The sequence below is a fragment of the Mesoplodon densirostris genome, chromosome 15, assembly GCF_025265405.1.
Source record: "Mesoplodon densirostris isolate mMesDen1 chromosome 15, mMesDen1 primary haplotype, whole genome shotgun sequence".
Taxonomy (NCBI): domain Eukaryota; kingdom Metazoa; phylum Chordata; class Mammalia; order Artiodactyla; family Ziphiidae; genus Mesoplodon; species Mesoplodon densirostris.
Window position 1 is genome coordinate 72,848,194 of NC_082675.1, and position 18,477 is coordinate 72,866,670.

An 18,477-nucleotide genomic window follows, 5' to 3' on the forward strand; every position below is an offset into this window, starting at 1 on the left:
GAGAAATTAAAGAATTGACCAAGAGCATTTTTTTTTTTTTCCAGTGGAGGAACACAGAGTCTCTGTATAGAAATGGGGTTGGATGTATGAGAAAATTTTGGATGTATGAGAAAACATTCTAGGCCTGTTCTAACCATAAACAATGATTGTATTTTTCTTTTAATTATAACTATGCAAAATATGGCTAAAGTGATTTTGATTCTTGGCAAAATGGATATCATGAAAGGGGCTTTAAAGGTATTAATCATATTCTGTTTTTTTAAACTGGGTATTGAGTATGTGGTTATGTATTTTTTTATGTCTTGTACATGTGTTACAAATATTATTTGTATGTATTAAATGTTTAAGAAAGATATCCTGAAATTACTTATGGCCTTGAAGTAACCTGAAATGATAGCACGCAGTTTGGTACAAAGTAGATGAATTTGGGGGCTGATTGCTAGACTATTTTAGAATAGTGGGTATTAAGCCATCCTTTCATAAGGCACTATGGCACTAAATCGTTAGTCTGTGAAGGTCAGTCTGGTTCCTGATAGTCAACACTGATATCAGCTTTTGGGAGGGTACCTGTTCTCTATTTTTTGTGTTTGGGGATGTTGGTCTAGAGACTCTAAATGTACTTTCAAATCATGCAAAGTATTATTTTAAAAATAGGTGAGGTTAAATTATTTTATATACTCATTCACATTCTTAACCTGATTTCTCAGTGTATTGGAGCTTAGTGCTAAACACTGCCCTGCTTTAAATCCTGGTTCCATCATTCTCTGCATGATATTGGGCAAGTAATGTCACCTCTTGGTTTTCCACTTTTGACTTTAGAACTACATGGTGGGATGATTGTGCGCATTAAATTGGTGGGAGTCAGTGTTTTGCAGCTCTTAGTTTTTGGTGTTCTGAGCAGTTCTTCTCAATCTGTATCTGTATATTGTACTGAATATTTAACAGGATTTCTAGAAATGATTACTTAAAAAAATTTGGTACGAATATCAACATATTTGTGTATTTCTAGGTTAATCCTCGAGCACTGTTGTTTGGTCACACAGCTTCAATCACCTGTTTATCTAAAGCTTGTGCTTCTAGTGACAAACAGTATATTGTGAGCGCATCTGAGAGTGGGTAAGTATTTTCTTTTTCACTTTCTCCTCATAAGTCTGTATTGCAAATAGTACCACTGTATTAGTAAGTAGGGAATTTTTTTTTTCTTTTGGTGTCTCTTTTAAATAAATGCCTCAGTTGTTTCAACATAAAGATATTTGAAATATGGTTTTCAAAATGAATTTTATCTTTATTAATGATTTTTATAATACTTTGTATTTTATTGTAATTTATGATTATGTTTTTGCCTTGCTTTTGAGAAACTCAGAATACCATAAAATTTAAAGAATGGTCATTAATCCCCAAGGCATGTTTATTGAGTTGGCCGAGAACTCTGAGAGTTTTAAAAAACCTCAGTGATGCTAGGCTAGCATAAATTTGGAAGACGAAGCCATGCAAAAGTTTAAACAGTTATACTGATGTACATTAATGCACTAATATGGCTACATGTATTCCTAAAGCTCAGAATAGAGCTTGCTTTTAGAGAAGTAGCTCATTGAACAGTATTTGTAGGGTCTAGAGTGTGGGGAATTAGAAGAAAAAACTTTTAGAGTGTTTAGAAAATTGTATATTTACACAATATGTTATTGAGGGAGTTGGGGAACTGGAAGAGAATTACTTAAGAACTTGTCCCTTCCACTCCTCATAATTTATGAATTTAAAAAGAACCTTGTGTAACTGAAAGGCAGCAGCAGGTGAAAATATAGTACCTTTTGGCCAATTAAAGGATAATTCATATTAGAGTGAATATTCTAAACAGATCGGGTGAATTTCCTTTGAAAATTTTATACCATATGAGATATAGGAAAAAGCATCTTAAAGAATACCCTAATATCAGGATCATTACATTTTATTAATGTTGTCTTCTGTTAAATAAATCTTAAGTTTTCTTCTTTAAAATACAAGGCATATTGACATTTCTAATTTCAAATGTTGTATCTTTAGTGTGAGATAAAGCTTTTTTCTTTTGGTCTGCATGCAATAAAACTTCTGCAATAAATATGGAATCAAAACTGGAATATTTTATTGAATTTGCAAAGATTTGGAATTCAGTTGACCTTAAGTTTTGCTTTTTGCAGTGCTAAGCTTTCCAGTAGGCTGATAACTGATGGAAAATTGCAGTGGTTTAAATTAAAAGTTTATTTCTAGTTTTTGTCACTTGCCCTTCATATATCACTTAGGGCTGTACTCTGCTTCATAATTCTCCTTACTTTGAGTCTGAGGGTGAAGGAGCCACCGCTATCTGGAATAGAGGCAGAGGAGGAGAGTTCTGGAGGGTCTCCTTTCAGTTCTGGTCAGAACTCCTCACAAGACTCCACCAACTAAAAGGGAACCAGGAGGTGCAGTCCTCCCAGGTGCCCAGAAAGAATGTGGATCAAGGTGGGGGTGGTTAGGTGGGAGGGGAGTTTAGGATGGTGGGTGGGAGGACCAGAATTTTTGATGAACAGCAATAATGACTATATACTATCAATACTTTTCCAGAAATATGTCAGTTTTAATGGAAGATTAATTTTAAACCACTGTGACAAAGTTGAACAGTGCTTCCAAAACTCAGATTTAAAGTCAGCTGTTATCTTATTTTATAGAGAGATGTGCCTCTGGGACGTGAATGATGGCAGATGTATTGAATTTACAAAATTAGCTTGTACACACACGGGCATACAGGTTAGTATCAATTTCTGTAACTGGCCAAGTCAGCACAATTTATTAGAGGTGTACAATTGAAAAAATGTTTTGTAAACAATGAGTCTATATGTTTATATGAGAAGTGGGTGGGGATGGGTAATAGGACAGGAAGACTAGAATTAGAGTAGTAAAAGTATTTTTCATTAGACAGTGTAGTGGGGGAGGAAAACAAAGAAGAGGAGACGAACGTTGAAAGATGTAATACGTAAGCCATTGTCACTGCTGCTTCTGCTCTCTCTGACTATCCTGGTTACCCAGGTGAGACCCCCTTTACTGGTTGGGTAAGTGTTCTAGATCCTAAATAATGGAATTCTCTCTTGCTAAAGCCTTTGTGATTCCACTCACGATTGACACTATCCACTTTGGGGTTGATACCCTTTTCCTTGCTTGTGCAGTTGGTTCTTGAGCTCGTGTTTTGACTTCACAACTCTGTAAAAGAAAGGACCATTTCATATGCCTGGCTTACACAGGAATTTGCACAGGAATTTATAGCTTCTCACTTACATTCCTGGTATTCTTCCTTCTTCTTTCATAACTGTCAAATTCTTTGTGCTTCAAACTACTCATCATTTACTCTGTTGAGTGTTGGGAAATTACAATGTATATAGAAAATGTGATTTATGTTCTCAGTGGGGAAGAAGAGGGAAGAGAAGAGAACTCACATTTATAAGAGATATTATATAGGTGTTTCTTGTATGGTTTCTCATTTAGGCCTCCCCACATCCTTACAAATTAGGTAGGAGTATATCCTTTTAGGTATAAGGAAGCTGATAGCCGGAGTGATTAAATGACTTGCCCCAGTCTCACAGTGAGTCATTCCTGGCACTAGGATCCCAAATCAGCTTTATCTGACTCTAGGGACTGTGTTTTTTCTGTTATATCATACTGCCTCCCTTAAAACAGACAAGTAAAATCATTTGTTGAGGAAGAAAACCTTCTGTGCTAACACAAGTTAGACAAGCAAAGGAAAATTTTCACAGATGGTTAGTGTGATATAAATCTTTAGTGACTACTTATTGCCCTGGCAAAATCCTTTTAAAAGTTGCTTCTTCAATGCTGTTACGGCATATACTTTTTATTTAAAGGGCCTGTATTATTTATTTTTTATCATATGAAGAATCATCAAGATTTGTAAAGAGACAAGGGAAAATAAAATCATTTAGATTCATTGACTTTATAGATAATTTAATTGGAAAATTATATATAAGTATCAAACTCATTGGATATAAATATTTTAACTGTTGTATAATTTTATGATTTAAAAACTTTTGGTTTATGTTTTAGGAAAAATTATCTTTATTCAATATATTTTCAGTGCCTGCTATTTATCAGATCCTGTATTAGGCCTTCCGTATTTAGATTGGCAGCCATCTCTAAGTAGAAGATGCTTTTTGGCATTTACTAGTGTGTGTGACAGGTGTTTCCTGGGTGATCCTCACCCTCTCAGGTTCAGAAGCAGGTTTTAAAAAAATTTTTTGTTTATTTAGTTATTTATTTTTGTCTGCGTTGGGTCTTCATTGCTGCGCGCGTGCTTTCTCTGGTTGCGGCGAGCGGGGGCTACTCTTCGTTGCGGTGCACAGGCTTCTCATGGCAGTGGCTTCTCTTGTTGCGGAGCACAGGCTTTAGGCGCATGGGCTCAGTAGTTGTGGCACGTGGGCTCAGTAGCTGTGGCGCACGGGCTCTAGAGCACAGGCTCAGTAGTTGTGGTGCACGGGCTTAGTTGCTCCATGGCATGTGGGATATTCCTGGACCAGGGCTTGAACCTGTGTCCCCTGCACTGGCAGGCAGATTCTTAACCACTGCGCCACCAGGGAAGTCCCCAGGTTGTTCTTATATGTGTAGCAATGATGAACCTTGATGGCATTGGCACTTACTGAAATCATAAGGAAGTGCCAACTTATTAAATTATCACATGGGGGCATCCCTTTTTAATATTTGGAAAACCTGTTTCTCCATTAAGGACACCTTTCTTGCCCATATCAAAGTGTCTTGGAAGCTAAATCAGCATTCGGAAGATGGTTTGAGAATATAACTTTCAAGCAAAAGTGAGAGGCATTTAGTCAGGCATATCTAATAAAATATCCCTGCCCTCAGGACAGAGCTCTTCTCTAGTGACTGCAGTGCACATGTCTTTCCTGGCTGGTGCTGAGTGAGCGCTGACAAAGTTTGCTTACGTGCCCCATCCCTTTCTCCTTCACACATCCTCCCCTTCTGTGGGTCAAGGCTACCTATGGTCACATTATATGCATGCGAGAGCCTGGCAGTCCCTGGGAGCCCAGATCATGTGTTATGGATCAACCTGAGATCTAGAGGTCCCCCCTATGATAGTCTATGTTTTATTAGACCCCTCTCTGGGGTTTAGTGGTGCTACCTTGCACTTAGTTAATGTGCTCCATGCTCAGTGTTTATGTTTAAGAAGTTGTGCTCCTTGTGCAGGGAACTTCATAGTTGAGAAAAGATTGTCTTCCTTCACATGCAACGTTGAGCTCTGAGCAGTGGGTGGATGAGTGTGGGAGCAGACTGGACCTGGGTTTCTTACTTATCTCCCCAGTTGTGGAGTGGTTACAGCATTGCCCCTTGTGCGGTGTCTAGCTTGCCCTCACGTGATTTATATAAGGTCCAATCCCTTGGAAAGTAGTAGTCTGGTTACTAGATGTCTTTACCTTCTAAAAATCCTCTAGGAGAATCATTCCACTAAGAGAGTCACTTTTTCTTTTTTTTGAGGCTAAGGGAAGACAGAACCTTTGATAAGTTGTTGGTCTTAGAGTCATTCTTTCTCTGCTCTTTGCTTGATGGAAACTCATCTTATCCTTTTGAGTTATCCTTGGCATGAGTAACACCATTGTATTGGGTCTTCCTCTATTTTTCTTCCACAAAGTATAAGTGTGCACTATGAGAATGGTTTATAATGGTTGTTTCACACTCTAATCTAAAATAACACACTTAGATTACTCAGAATTTACTTCTGAGTATATTTGAACAGAATCATCCTTGCTTCTAAATTTTATTTGGTCATAACTAGTAATCATAAACCTATACTCACTGATTCTCATTCATCTCAAACTCATATTATTTTTGTGACCCACGTGAGCTACCCTTTTGCTTTGATTTGTGAAGCTGATTTTATTCAGGTGTTTTATTAATTCATTCAACAACCCTGTTTTAGATGCTACAGGAGAACAAAAAAGAATTATCATGAATTCTGCTCCAAAATAGTTCAAAAAGGAAGATAAGATATTAGGAAGAAAATAATTTTGTTAGATATTTTGAAATATTAATGTAACTTGATGTCGGCACATGTGTAGACATGTGTATATGTAGACGCATGTAATATGTACCATATAGTACATGTCTGGAAATATTACTGGAGAAATTGAGCATCATAATAAGCTTGGTGCATCCATGTGAATCAAGTATCTCAAGTAAAGAATATTTAAAAATCTTCTTCCTTTTAGTTCTACCAGTTCTCTGTTGGAAATCAGAGAGAAGGAAGGCTTCTATGCCATGGCCATTATCCCGAAATCCTCGTGGTGGATGCCACCAGCCTTGAGGTGTTGTACTCCTTAGTATCAAAGATTTCTCCAGATTGGATTAGCTCCATGAGTATTATTCGATCCCACCGAACACAAGGTCAGTGTGCCCTTTAGGAATGTCTACACTATGACTTAATGGTTAGTTTACTGTAGAGTTGTATGATGTGTCACATATTAATATACTTTGTTATATTATATTCTTAGGTTTAAGAAATAACTTCTCTCATGATTTATGGTCTGTCTCTACCTTCATAAAGGAGTCTTTGATTGAATTAAGATTTAAAGTGTTACATTATCTCCATTCCATGGAATAGATCACTAGTTTCTGGCTGTCTTAAAGTGTGTCAGTGATTTTCTGAAGTGGAAGAAGAATATCTTAACCCCTTGGAGGTATGGTAGGAGGAACTATAGTTTATCTGTGTATTTCTTGGACCTGGTTTTGTCACTTGCTGAGGAGGCATAGGAAGTGTTTCCATTTTTTGTGGAGATGATGAAAATGGAGGAGATTACACACAATTAAATTTAATGAAAGGTCCTGGTAAGTGCTTGGTGTGTAGTTGATGCTCAACAAATACAAGTATGTTTTCTTCATTTCTGTTGAAACCTTTCAGTAACAATTGTGAGAACAAAAGTAAAATTGTTCAGGACAAGAACAGTAATTAATACTGAACATGTATATTCCTATATGTTTCTTTTGGAGCATTTTTTTCCTCCCAAGTGCCTCATAGTTGTATGCTCTTCTGTAAAGGCTGACCTGTAATTAGCACCACTGCCACCGCTGTGAGACTTCATTTACTGCGTGCTCACAGTATCGGGCGCATGCTGAGCATTACATGTGGTAACAGTTCTCACAGCACCCAGTGGGATAGGTACAGTTGTCTTAGGATGTGTGGATGCGGAGATGGGTGAAGTGTAGCATGGTGGAGTCTTTACTTAAGATCACAGAGCAAGTCTGTGGCTTACTGGTGCCCAGATGGACCCCAGAGCGGTTACTTTACCACTGTGTTACACCACCTCCATTGGTGAACTGCCTTCAGTTTCGTGGGAGCTTTCCTTTATTACCTCTTATGGTTGGAAATCAGCTTTTTATTCAACAGCCATTCAGCAGATATTTACTGAGTGCCTACTGTCTTCTAGGTACGAAGGATTGAATTACTGAAGGGACTCAAATTCTAGTAAGGGAGGATGATATATAAACAAATGGCAGTTCAGGGTGTGAAATGTGATGAGATAGAGAAATAGCACAGAGGCTAGAATTATTGAAGGCAGTGAAGGGGCTTTGAGGGCAAGTAGGAAGGCTGCCCAGATTAGATGAGGTCTCTAAAAATAGTTTGTACATAGGTACAAAAAACATTATCTAGGTGTGTGTGGGAATTATCCACATGTGAAATATACATGTACACACTGGTCTGAATAGGACAGAATGTAACTTTAATGGAAAATTTTGTGTTGTGCATGCATTTCTAAGTGTTGTCAGTTTATAATGTTGGTAACATACACAATTTTTAATCTGCTTTACCCTATTCTAGTGTGTAGATATTTGAGAATTTTAGATATATTGGTATGTTGTACTTTTACAGTAATTGACAGACTTGTGAGTAGTTGTTCTAGCTTCTTTGTACAGAGATTGTGGAATTGTAATCAGTGCATTTCAGTGCTTTACCTTGCCTATGGAGCCAGGCAGTACAAATAAAGTTTATATTGAAATGTAGTAAACACTGTTTTTTAAATAACAGTAATAACTAACTTTTATTGATGTGTTGAGGGCTATACCTGTGGTGTGTCTTAATTCTCATAACAGACCATTGAGGTAGGTACTGTCGTTACTTTATTCATTTACATTTGCTTACAGATAAGCAAATTGAATTTAGGCTAGGTTAGTTAAGTTGTGCACAGTTCATTGGTTAATTAGTGAAGAAAATGTGATTTTAACGCATACTCCCTCACTCTGGAGCCTGCATTAGACTGCTATCTAATGCCCCTCCTCTCAGAATTCACGAACATTACTGTCGTGCTGTGACTGCTCCCTCACCCGAAGCTGATGAATTTGGGTTTCATGTCATGTCTTTCTCTTGATCATGGCCTATGGAGGGTGTGGTGTGCAATAAAATGGTGGGCAAGGGAGGTGGGGAAGGGGGAAATGTGTGCCCTGAAGAAAGAAAGTGACTGTGCTCCCCCATGATGAATAACTAAAAGTGAACTTTGAAGAATAAAAGTTGTGTGTTTGATTTTTAGTTTTTTAAATTCTTAAAATTCTTTACTTTTAAAGTAATATTTTAGCCTAGTAATCAAGAATATTTGAAATTATTAAAACTTGTAAGTTAGAAATAAATCAAGCAGCTAAAAAAAAACCTTTTCCTTGAACTCCAAATTTTTTGATCATCTTCATTAACCTGTTTTGAAATCTGTTCCCTGTTATTTCATAAAATATAGAATTAGGTTTGCATGCTAATTGTAAAACATGCTGTTATTTAATTTCATTAAAGCACACCACATAAGGGAATCCCCATAAGGTTAACAGCTGATCTTTTAGCAGAAATTCTGCAAGCCAGAAGGGAGTGGCAGGGCATATTTAAAGTGATAAAGGAGAAGAAACTACAACCAGGATTACTCTACCCAGCAAGGACCTCATTCAGATTTGACGGAGAAATTAAAACCTTTACAGACAAGCAAAAGCTAAGAGAATTCAGCACCACCAAACCAGCTTTACAACAAATGCTAAAGGAACTTCTCTAGGCAGGAAACACAAGAGAAGGAAAAGACCTACAATAATAAACCCAAAACAATTAAGAAAATGGTAATAGGAACATACATATCGATAATTACCTTAAATGTAAATGGATTAAATGCCCCAACGAAAAGACATAGATGGGCTGAATGGATACAAAAACAAGACCCATATATATGCTGTCTACAAGAGACCCACTTCAGACCTAGGGACACATACAGACTGAAAGTGAGGGGGTGGAAAAAGATACTCCATGCAAATGGAAATCAAAAGAAAGCTGGAGTAGCAATTCCCGTATCAGACAAAATAGACTTTAAAACAAAGACTATTACAAGAGACAAAGGACACTACATAATGATCAAGGGATCCAACCAAGAAGAAGATGTAGCAATTGTAAATATTTATGTACCCAACATAGGAGCACCTCAATACATAAGGAAAATACTAACAGCCATAAAAGGGGAAATTGACAGTAACACAATCATAGTAGGGGACTTTAACACCCCACTTTTCACCAATGGACAGATCATCCAAAGTGAAAATAAATAAGGAAACACAAGTTTTAAATGATACATTAAACAAGATGGACTTAATTGTTATTTATAGGACATTCCATCCAAAAACAACAAAATACACATTCTTCTCAAGTGCTCATGGAACATTCTCCAGGATAGATCATATCTTGGGTCACAGATCAAGCCTTGGTAAATTTAAGAAAATTGAAATCGTATCAAGTATCTTTCCCGACCACAATGCTATGAGACTAGATATCAATTACAGGAAAAAATCTGTAAGAAATACAAACACATGGAGGCTAAACAACACACTACTTAATAAGCAAGGGATCACTGAAGAAATCAAAGAGGAAATAAAAAAAACCCTAGAAACAAATGACAAATGAAAACACAACAACCCAAACCTATGGGATGCAGCAAAAGCAGTTCTAAGAGGGAAGTTTATAGCACTACAATCCTACCTTAAACAAGAAACATCTCAAATAAACAACCTAACCTTACACCTAAAACAATTAGAGAAAGAAGGACAAAAAACCCCCAAAGTTAGCAGAAGGAAAGAAATCATAAAGATGAGATCAGAAATAAATGAAAAAGAAATGAAGGAAATGATAGCAAATATCAATAAAACTAAAAGCTGGTTCTTTGAGAAGATAAAATTGATAAACCATTAGCCAGACTTATCAACAAAAAAAGGGAGAAGACTCAAATCAATAGAATTAGAAATGAAAAAGGAGAAGAAACAACTGACACTGCAGAAATACAAAGGATCATGAGAGATCACTATAAGCAACTATATGCCAATAAAACGGACAACCTGGAAGAAATGGACAAATTGGACAAATTCTTAGAAATGAACAACCTTCCGAGACTGAACCAGGAAGAAATAGAAAATATGAACAGACCAATCACAAGCACTGAAATTGAAAGCGTGATTAAAAATCTTCCAACAAACAAAAGCCCAGGACCAGATGGCTTCACAGGCAAATTCTATCAAACATTTAGAGAAGAGCTAACACCTATCCTTCTCAAACTCTTCCAAAATAAAGCAGAGGGAGGAACACTCCCGAAGTCATTCTACGAGGCCACCATCACTCTGATGCCAAAACCAGACAAAGATGTCACAAAGAAGGAGAACTACAGGCCAATATCACTGATGAACATAGATGCAAAAATCCTCAACAAAGTATTAGCAAACAGACTCCAACAGCACATTAAAAGGATCATACACTATTATCAAGTAGGGTTTATCCCAGGAATGCAAGACTTCTTCAATATACGCAAATCAATCAATGTGATACACCATATTAACAAACTGAATGAGAAAAACCATATGATCATCTCAATAGATGCAGAGAAAGCTTTTGACAAAATTCAACACCCATTTATGATAAAAACCCTGCAGAAAGTAGGCATAGAGGGAACTTTCCTCAACATAATAAAGGCCACATATGACAAACCCACAGCCAACATCATCCTCAATGGTGAAAAACTGAAACCATTTCCACTCAGATCAGGAACAAGACAAGGTTGCCCACTCTCACCACTATTATTCAACATAGTTTTGGAAGTTTTAGCCACAGCACTCAGAGAAGAAAAAGAAATAAAAGGAATCCAAATGGGAAAAGAAGAAGTAAAGCTGTCACTGTTTGCAGATGACATGATACTATACATAGAGAATCCTAAAGATGCTACCAGAAAACTACTAGAGCTAATCAATGAATTTGGTAAAGTATCAGGATACAAAATGAATGCACAGAAATCTCTTACATTCCTGTACACTAATGATGAAAAATCTGAAGGTGAAATTAAGAAAACACTCCCATTTACCATTGCAACAAAAAGAATAAAATATCTAGGAATAAACCTACCTAAGGAGACAAAAGACCTGCATGCAGAAAATTATAAGATACTGATGAAAGAAATTAAATATGATACAAATAGATGGAGAGATATACCATGTTCTTGGATTAGAAGAATCAACATTGTGAAAATGACTCTACTACCCAAAGCAATCTACAGATTCAATGCAATCCCTATCAAACCACCACTGGCATTTTTCACAGAACTACAAGAAAAAATTTCTCAATTTGTATGGAAACACAAAAGACCCCGAATAGCCAAAGCAATCTTGAGAGAGAAAAACGGAGCTGGAGGAATCAGGCTCCCTGACTTCAGACTATACTACAAAGCTACAGTAATCAAGACAGTATGGTACTGGCACAGAAACAGAAATATTAGATCAATGGAACAAGATAGAAAGCCCAGAGATAAACCCATGCACATATGGTCACCTTATCTTTGATAAAGGAGGCAAGAATATACAGTGGAGAAAAGACAGCCTCTTCATAAGTGGTTCTGGGAAAACTGGAAAGCTACATGTAAAAGAATGAAATTGGAACACTCCCTAACACCATACACAAAAATAAACTCAAAATGGATTTGAGACCTAAATGTAAGAGCGGACACTATAAAACTCTTAGAGGAAAACATAGGAAGAACACTCTTTGATATAAATCACAGCAAGATCTTTTTTGATCCACCTCCTACAGTAATGGAAATAAAAATAAACAAATGGGACCTAATGAAACTTCACAGCTTTTACACAGCAAAGGAAACCATAAACAAGACAAAAAGACAACCCTCAGAATGGGAGAAAATATTTGCAAATGAAGCAACGGACAAAGGATTAATCTCCACAACATAGAAGGAACTCATGCAGCTCAATATCAAAAAAAACAAACAACCCAATCCAAAAATGGGCAGAAGACCTAAATAGGCTTTTCTCCAAAGAAGGTATACAGATTGCCAACAAACACATGAAAGAATGCTCAACATCACTAATCATTAGAGAAATGCAAGTCAAAACTACAGTGAGTTATCATCTCACACCGGTCAGAATGGCCATCATCAAAAAATCTAGAAACAATATATGCTGGAGAGGGTGGAGAAAAGGGAACCCTCTTGCACTGTTGGTGGGAATGTAAATTGATACAGCCACTATGGAGAACAGTATGGAGGCTCCTTAAAAAACTAAAAATAGAACTACCATACAACCCAGCAATCCCACTACTGGGCATATACCCTGAGAAAACTAGGGGGAAGCAACTGCATAGCACAAGGAGATCAGCTCGGTGCTTTGTGACCAACTAGAGGGGTGGGGTGGGCTAGGGAGGGTGATGGAAGAAAAAAAAAAAAAGCATACCATGGTCCATGTCACTGTTGTAACCATATTATTGTTTAGAAATGTTGTGCTTGTAATTGGCTTGTAATTGGCTTCTTTTTCCTTCTCGGTGTAGAGGACACCGTGGTGGCGCTCTCAGTGACAGGCATCTTGAAGGTGTGGATTGTTACCTCGGAAATAAGTGGCCTGCAGGTGAGACAAATGAGGCTGGAAGTCAGTTCTCTGTTTCTGTTCTTATGGAGTCTTACATTTTAGTCATGATAAGCCCCTTCTCTTTTTTACTTAAAGAAGAAGGAAAAAGCTATTCTTTTCAATAGTCTTGTTGACATAGTATAGAAGAGTCCCCTAGTATGCTCTCTCTGTACGTAAATTATTTTTTTTCCCTTTTGAGGGTAGATATCTGCCTTATCAAGGATGCAAAGCAGAGAAACATGCTGTGCAGGATGTGAAGTAGAGAAACACAGAAGAGGATTTTCCTCAACTGCTTCTGTTTAAATTTGAAGTTAAAAGGTAGTTTGCTTGAGGGGAAAAAATAAAGGAAACCACCACAAAGAAGGTATAAAGCAAGTTTTAGTCCTCTGAGTTCTTTGGACTTGAATTCCTTGTTACTTTTCAGCAATAAGAAAGGCAGATCAATTTTCTGGCACTATAGATAGTAATCTCTTCAGTTAGGGAATTTTTAGACATTGAATCTGGGAGAAAGTGCAGGAATTGATGAGTTGTTGTTTTTTTTTTTAACCTACAAGCACATGTAACTGTAAAAATTAGGATTGACTCAAATTTTTGTCATCTGTCTTTGGCAGTGATGATCCTCTGACTCAACATTAGTATTTTAATCTTAAGTAGCTTTGTAGCAAAGATGTTGTACCCAGATGAGTTTAGAGTATATCTTTGCTGCTGTTTACTACCTTGATTCTCACGTGAGGGGCTAAATTGATGAACATATCAATTCTTTCGAACAATTATTTCATTTTGTTTTCTGTATCATTGTGTGATAATTTCAACTGATGACCCAGCCAATCCTAAAGTTTTACAGATCTTTCTCTTTTCAGGATACTGAGCCAATATTTGAAGAGGAATCCAAACCAATTTATTGTCAGAATTGCCAAAGCATCTCTTTTTGTGCATTCACACAGAGGTCGCTTCTGGTTGTGTGCTCCAAGTATTGGAGGGTAAGATAAACTACATAAGTAAGAAATTGTATTTTTGCCCTTCATGATATTGGTTTATCAGACTTCCAAAGATAATTGTAAGGCAGAGCTTGGTGTTAGAGGTTTGAAACATTTGGTCTGATTTTGATATCATATTTTGAGGTATGGAATTTGGCTGTATATAGTTGTCTTTTTCGTTTGGGTTCATAGAATGCTTCAGTTAATGGTTGTTAGTTCTATTGATCTTAATTTCTGCCTTTTACTACCATATTTTTCACTGTCTTGTCAGTACAGCATGGGCAATGGTGGTGAGTTTTCTGCAAGTTGGCTGTATCTTTGTAGGTTGTTATTATCCCAGTTGCCATTCTTTTCTGACATTTTGGAGTTGGCAGGGTCTTCTGTCACTGAAGAGCTAATGATGGAAGGTATATATTACTTTCACATTGCCAGACTTTAATATTTCCATAATAGAAAAAGAGCCATCAAGTTTTGGTCACTTGCTGTGCTCTGTGCTTAGCATATTTTTCAAAGCTTTCCATGTATTATTTGGAAATAACTCTCCAAGGGGTGGTATATTAGTTATCTAATCCTGCGTAACAGATTACTTCAAAAGTTAGTCACTTAAAACAACAAATATGAATCATGTGTTTTTGGTCAGGAATTTGGGTTTCTGTGGGTCAGGAATCTGGGCATGGCTTGTCTGGGTACCTCTTGTCCGGCTGGGTACCTCTGGCCCAGGGTCTCTTGCAGACTGTGATGAAGGTTTCGACCGGGATGACTGCCTCATCCCAAGGCTCACCTAGGAGAGGGTCTGCTTCCAAACTTACTCACCTGGTGGTTGACAGGCCTCAGGTCCTACTGACTGTTGGCTGGAGACCTTAGTTCTTTGCCACGTGGGCCTCTCCCTTAGGACAGCTCACAACACAGGAGCTGCCCTTCCTCAGAATAAGTGAGCAAGAGGGACTTCCCTGGTGGTCCTGTGGTTAAGACTTCATGCTCCCAATTCAGGGGGCACAGGTTCAACCCGTGGCCGGGGAACTAAGATGCCGCACATGCTGCACAATGTGGCCAAAAAAAAAAAAAAAAAGTGAGTAAGAGAAGGTGTAGCCAAGACCCACCTAATCTTAGAGCTGAGATCCCATTACCTCTGCCACATTCAGTTCTCTAGAAACCGTCACAAAATGCCACCTGTACTCAAGGGAGAGGATTACCTGAGGATCCTAATACTACCAGGAGTCAGGGATCGGTGGGGCCATTTTAGAGGCCGCCTGCCACGGCAGGGATTGTGGCTTTGCCCATTTCGCAGATGAGGCAACTGAGACGTAGGGGGGATAAATAACTTGGCTAAGGTTATACAAGTGGTGGTGGTTGTACAAGTGACTAAGATTATACAACTCAGGCAGCCTGACTGCAGCAGCTGCTGTCATTACTACTGTGCTATCCTGTCTCAGAGTGGACAGCCTTGCCATATGACTGTTGTTTGGGAATAAGATTAGAGAAGAAAAGCTAGCAGCTGCTTAGTTGTAGTAGGCCATATGGGATCCTTCCTTTGTCTTAAAACTTAAAACACATCCAAAGAGAAGTAAAACAAAGTGCAGGAGGATACAGTGAAAAACATACACCCTTTTCCCCCAGGGTACTTCCCTTCCCCTCCCCAGAGGCAGTAGCTAATACCAGTTTCTTGTGTGCCCATTGTCAGCATTTTATAATCATGTGAGATCAGCCTTCTCTTAAGTGCACACACAAGAGTGAAAAGACCAGATCAATGGTACAGGATAGAATGCCCAGAGATAAACCCACGCACACATGGGCACCTAATTTACGACAAAGGAGGCAAGAACATACAATGGAGAAAAGACAGCTGCTTCAATAAGTGGTGCTGGGAAAACTGGACAACTACATGTAAAAGAATGAAATTAGAACACTACCTAACACCATACACAAAAATAAACTCCAAATGGATTAAAGACTTAAATGTAAGACCAGATACTATAAAACTCTTAGAGGAAAACATAGGAAAAACACTCTTTGCCATAAACCACAGCAAGATCTTTTTTGACCCACCTGCTAGAGTAACGGAAATAAAAACAAATATTAAAAAATGGGACTTAATTAAACTTAAAAGCTTTTGCACAGCAAAAGAAACCATTAACAAGACAAAGAGACAACCCTCAGAATGGGAGAAAATATTTGCAAATGAAACAACAGACAAAGGATTAATCTCCAAAATATACAAACAGCTCATGGAGCTCAATATCAAAAAAACCCAAACAATCCAGTTAAAAAATGGGCAGAAGACCTAAATAGACATTTCACAAGGGAGGCATACAGATGGCCAAGAGGCACATGAAAAGATGCTCAACATCACTAATTATTAGAGAAATGCAAATCAAAACTACAATGAGGTATCACCTCACACAGGTCAGAATGGCCATTATCAAAAAAGCTAGAAACAATAAATGCTGGAAAGGGTGTGTTGAAAACGGAACCCTCCTACACTGTTGGTGGGAATATAAATTGATACAACCACTGTGGAAAATAGTATGGAGGTTCCTTAAAAAAACTAAAAATAGAACTACCATATGACACAGCAGTCCCACTGCTGGGCATATACCCTGAGAAAACCATAATTCAAAAAGAGTCATGTACCACAATGTTCATTGCAGCTCTGTTTACAATAGCCAGTACATGGAAGCAATCTAAGTGTCCATTGACAGATGAATGGATAAAGAAGATGTGGCACATACATACAATGGAATATTACTCAGCCATAAAAAGAAACGAAATTGAGTTATTTGTAGTGAGGTGGATGGACCTAGAGTCTGTCATACAGAGTGAAGTAAGTCAGAAAGAGAAAAAGAAATACCGTATGGTAACACACATATATATGGAATCTAAAAAAAATTTTTTTCTCCCATTCTGAGGGTTGTCTCTTTGTCTTGTTAATGGTTTCTTTTGCTGTGCAAAAGCTTTTAAGTTTAATTAAGTCCCATTTTTTAATATTTGTTTTTATTTCCGTTACTCTAGCAGGTGGGTCAAAAAAGATCTTGCTGTGGTTTATGGCAAAGAGTGTTTTTCCTATGTTTTCCTCTAAGAGTTTTATAGTATCTGGTCTTACATTTAAGTCTTTAATCCATTTGGAGTTCATGGTACTGATGAACCTAGTTGCAGGGCAGGAATAAAGAGGTAGACATAGAGAATGGACTCGATGACATGGGGTAGGAGGGTGAAGCTGGGGTGAAGTGAGAGTAGCATCGACGTATATACACTACGGAATGTAAAATAGTTGGCTGGTGGGAAGCAGCAGCATAGCACAGGGAAGGAGGCTTAAGAGAGAGGGGATATGGGGACATGTGTATGCATATGGCTGATTTGCTTTGTTGTGCAACAGAAACTAACACGGTGTTGTGAAGCAATTATACTCCAGTAAAGATGTTTTTTTTAAAAAAAAAAGACAACCCACAGAGTGAGGGAAGATAGCTATGGTGTACACTATGATGAGAGACTCGTCTATTATTGATAAAAAACAACTTCTACAGGTCAAGAAGAAAAACACCGACAACCCAGTAGGAAAACGAACAAAAACATTTCACAAGCGAGGAAAGCCAGGTGGCCAGTAAATGTGTAGAAAGGTGTTCAGTTTCATTAATCATCAGGGAAATGCATACGAAAACAACATGTAGATGGTATTGCAACCCACCAGCATGACTTTCTCAGACAGTTACTGCCAAAAAGAAGTTGTCAGTTTTAATATGGTTAAATTGTCTTATTTTGTTTCATGGTTTTTAAAACAATTGAGAATCTCTTATTCCTCCTAGGTATTTGATGCTGGGGACTACTCCCTGTTGTGCTCGGGTCCGAGTGAAAATGGACAGACATGGACTGGAGGTGACTTTGTCTCGGCAGATAAAGTCATCATTTGGACTGAAAATGGGCAAAGTTATATTTACAAACTACCTGCCAGGTATTCAATAAATAATGTTAGGACTTTAATTGAAAGCAAAAGATTCCAAATTTGGGGTATAACCTGAAAGTATGAAAATGTAGAAAGTATAAATATTTAAGTTAGGTAAAAAACTTGAGAACTTAAGTTAGATTTGTAATTGAGGTTTAACTTCTAAGCACAAAAATTAGGTGGAGTTTTTATTTGAAGTAGGGTATGTTAGTAACATTAATTATTTAATTTCATGCCTATATTAAATTAACTATAATTAAAACATCCATGTTTTGTCCATTGTCAAAAAAAAGTCATCATATGGTATGATAAAATATTTAATGTCAGTATTTTTACTGAATGTTGTAGTTTTCTCATTTTCAGTTGCCTTCCAGCTAGTGATTCATTCCGCAGTGATGTGGGGAAAGCAGTTGAAAATTTAGTTCCTCCGGTACAACATAGCCTCTTGGATCGAACAGATAAAGAGGTAAAATTCTTCAGGTATCATTTATAATTGGTAGTTATGTTGAAAAATTTTTACAACTATATTATTGTTGTCTTTGGTAGCTAAGCATTTGAAAGATTCAATACAATTCAAGGCTGTGTGTTAGATGCTGTAAAACATTTTGACATGGTCAGTTATTATAAGCACAA

General features: G+C 37.5%; 1 protein-coding gene across 5 annotated transcripts in view; it reads left to right on the forward strand.

Moving 5' to 3' along the window:
- WDR7 (WD repeat domain 7) overlaps positions 1-18,477 on the forward strand; it is a 365,960-nt gene that overhangs the window by 25,115 nt on the left and 322,368 nt on the right. For all 5 annotated transcript variants that reach the window (XM_060118461.1, XM_060118464.1, XM_060118462.1 and 2 more), the window contains 7 exons: positions 1,010-1,116; positions 2,682-2,760; positions 6,237-6,411; positions 12,854-12,930; positions 13,791-13,910; positions 17,708-17,853; positions 18,208-18,310. In XM_060118461.1, the coding sequence (XP_059974444.1) occupies positions 1,010-1,116; positions 2,682-2,760; positions 6,237-6,411; positions 12,854-12,930; positions 13,791-13,910; positions 17,708-17,853; positions 18,208-18,310 (807 nt within the window). The remainder of the gene's footprint in view (positions 1-1,009; positions 1,117-2,681; positions 2,761-6,236; positions 6,412-12,853; positions 12,931-13,790; positions 13,911-17,707; positions 17,854-18,207; positions 18,311-18,477) is intronic.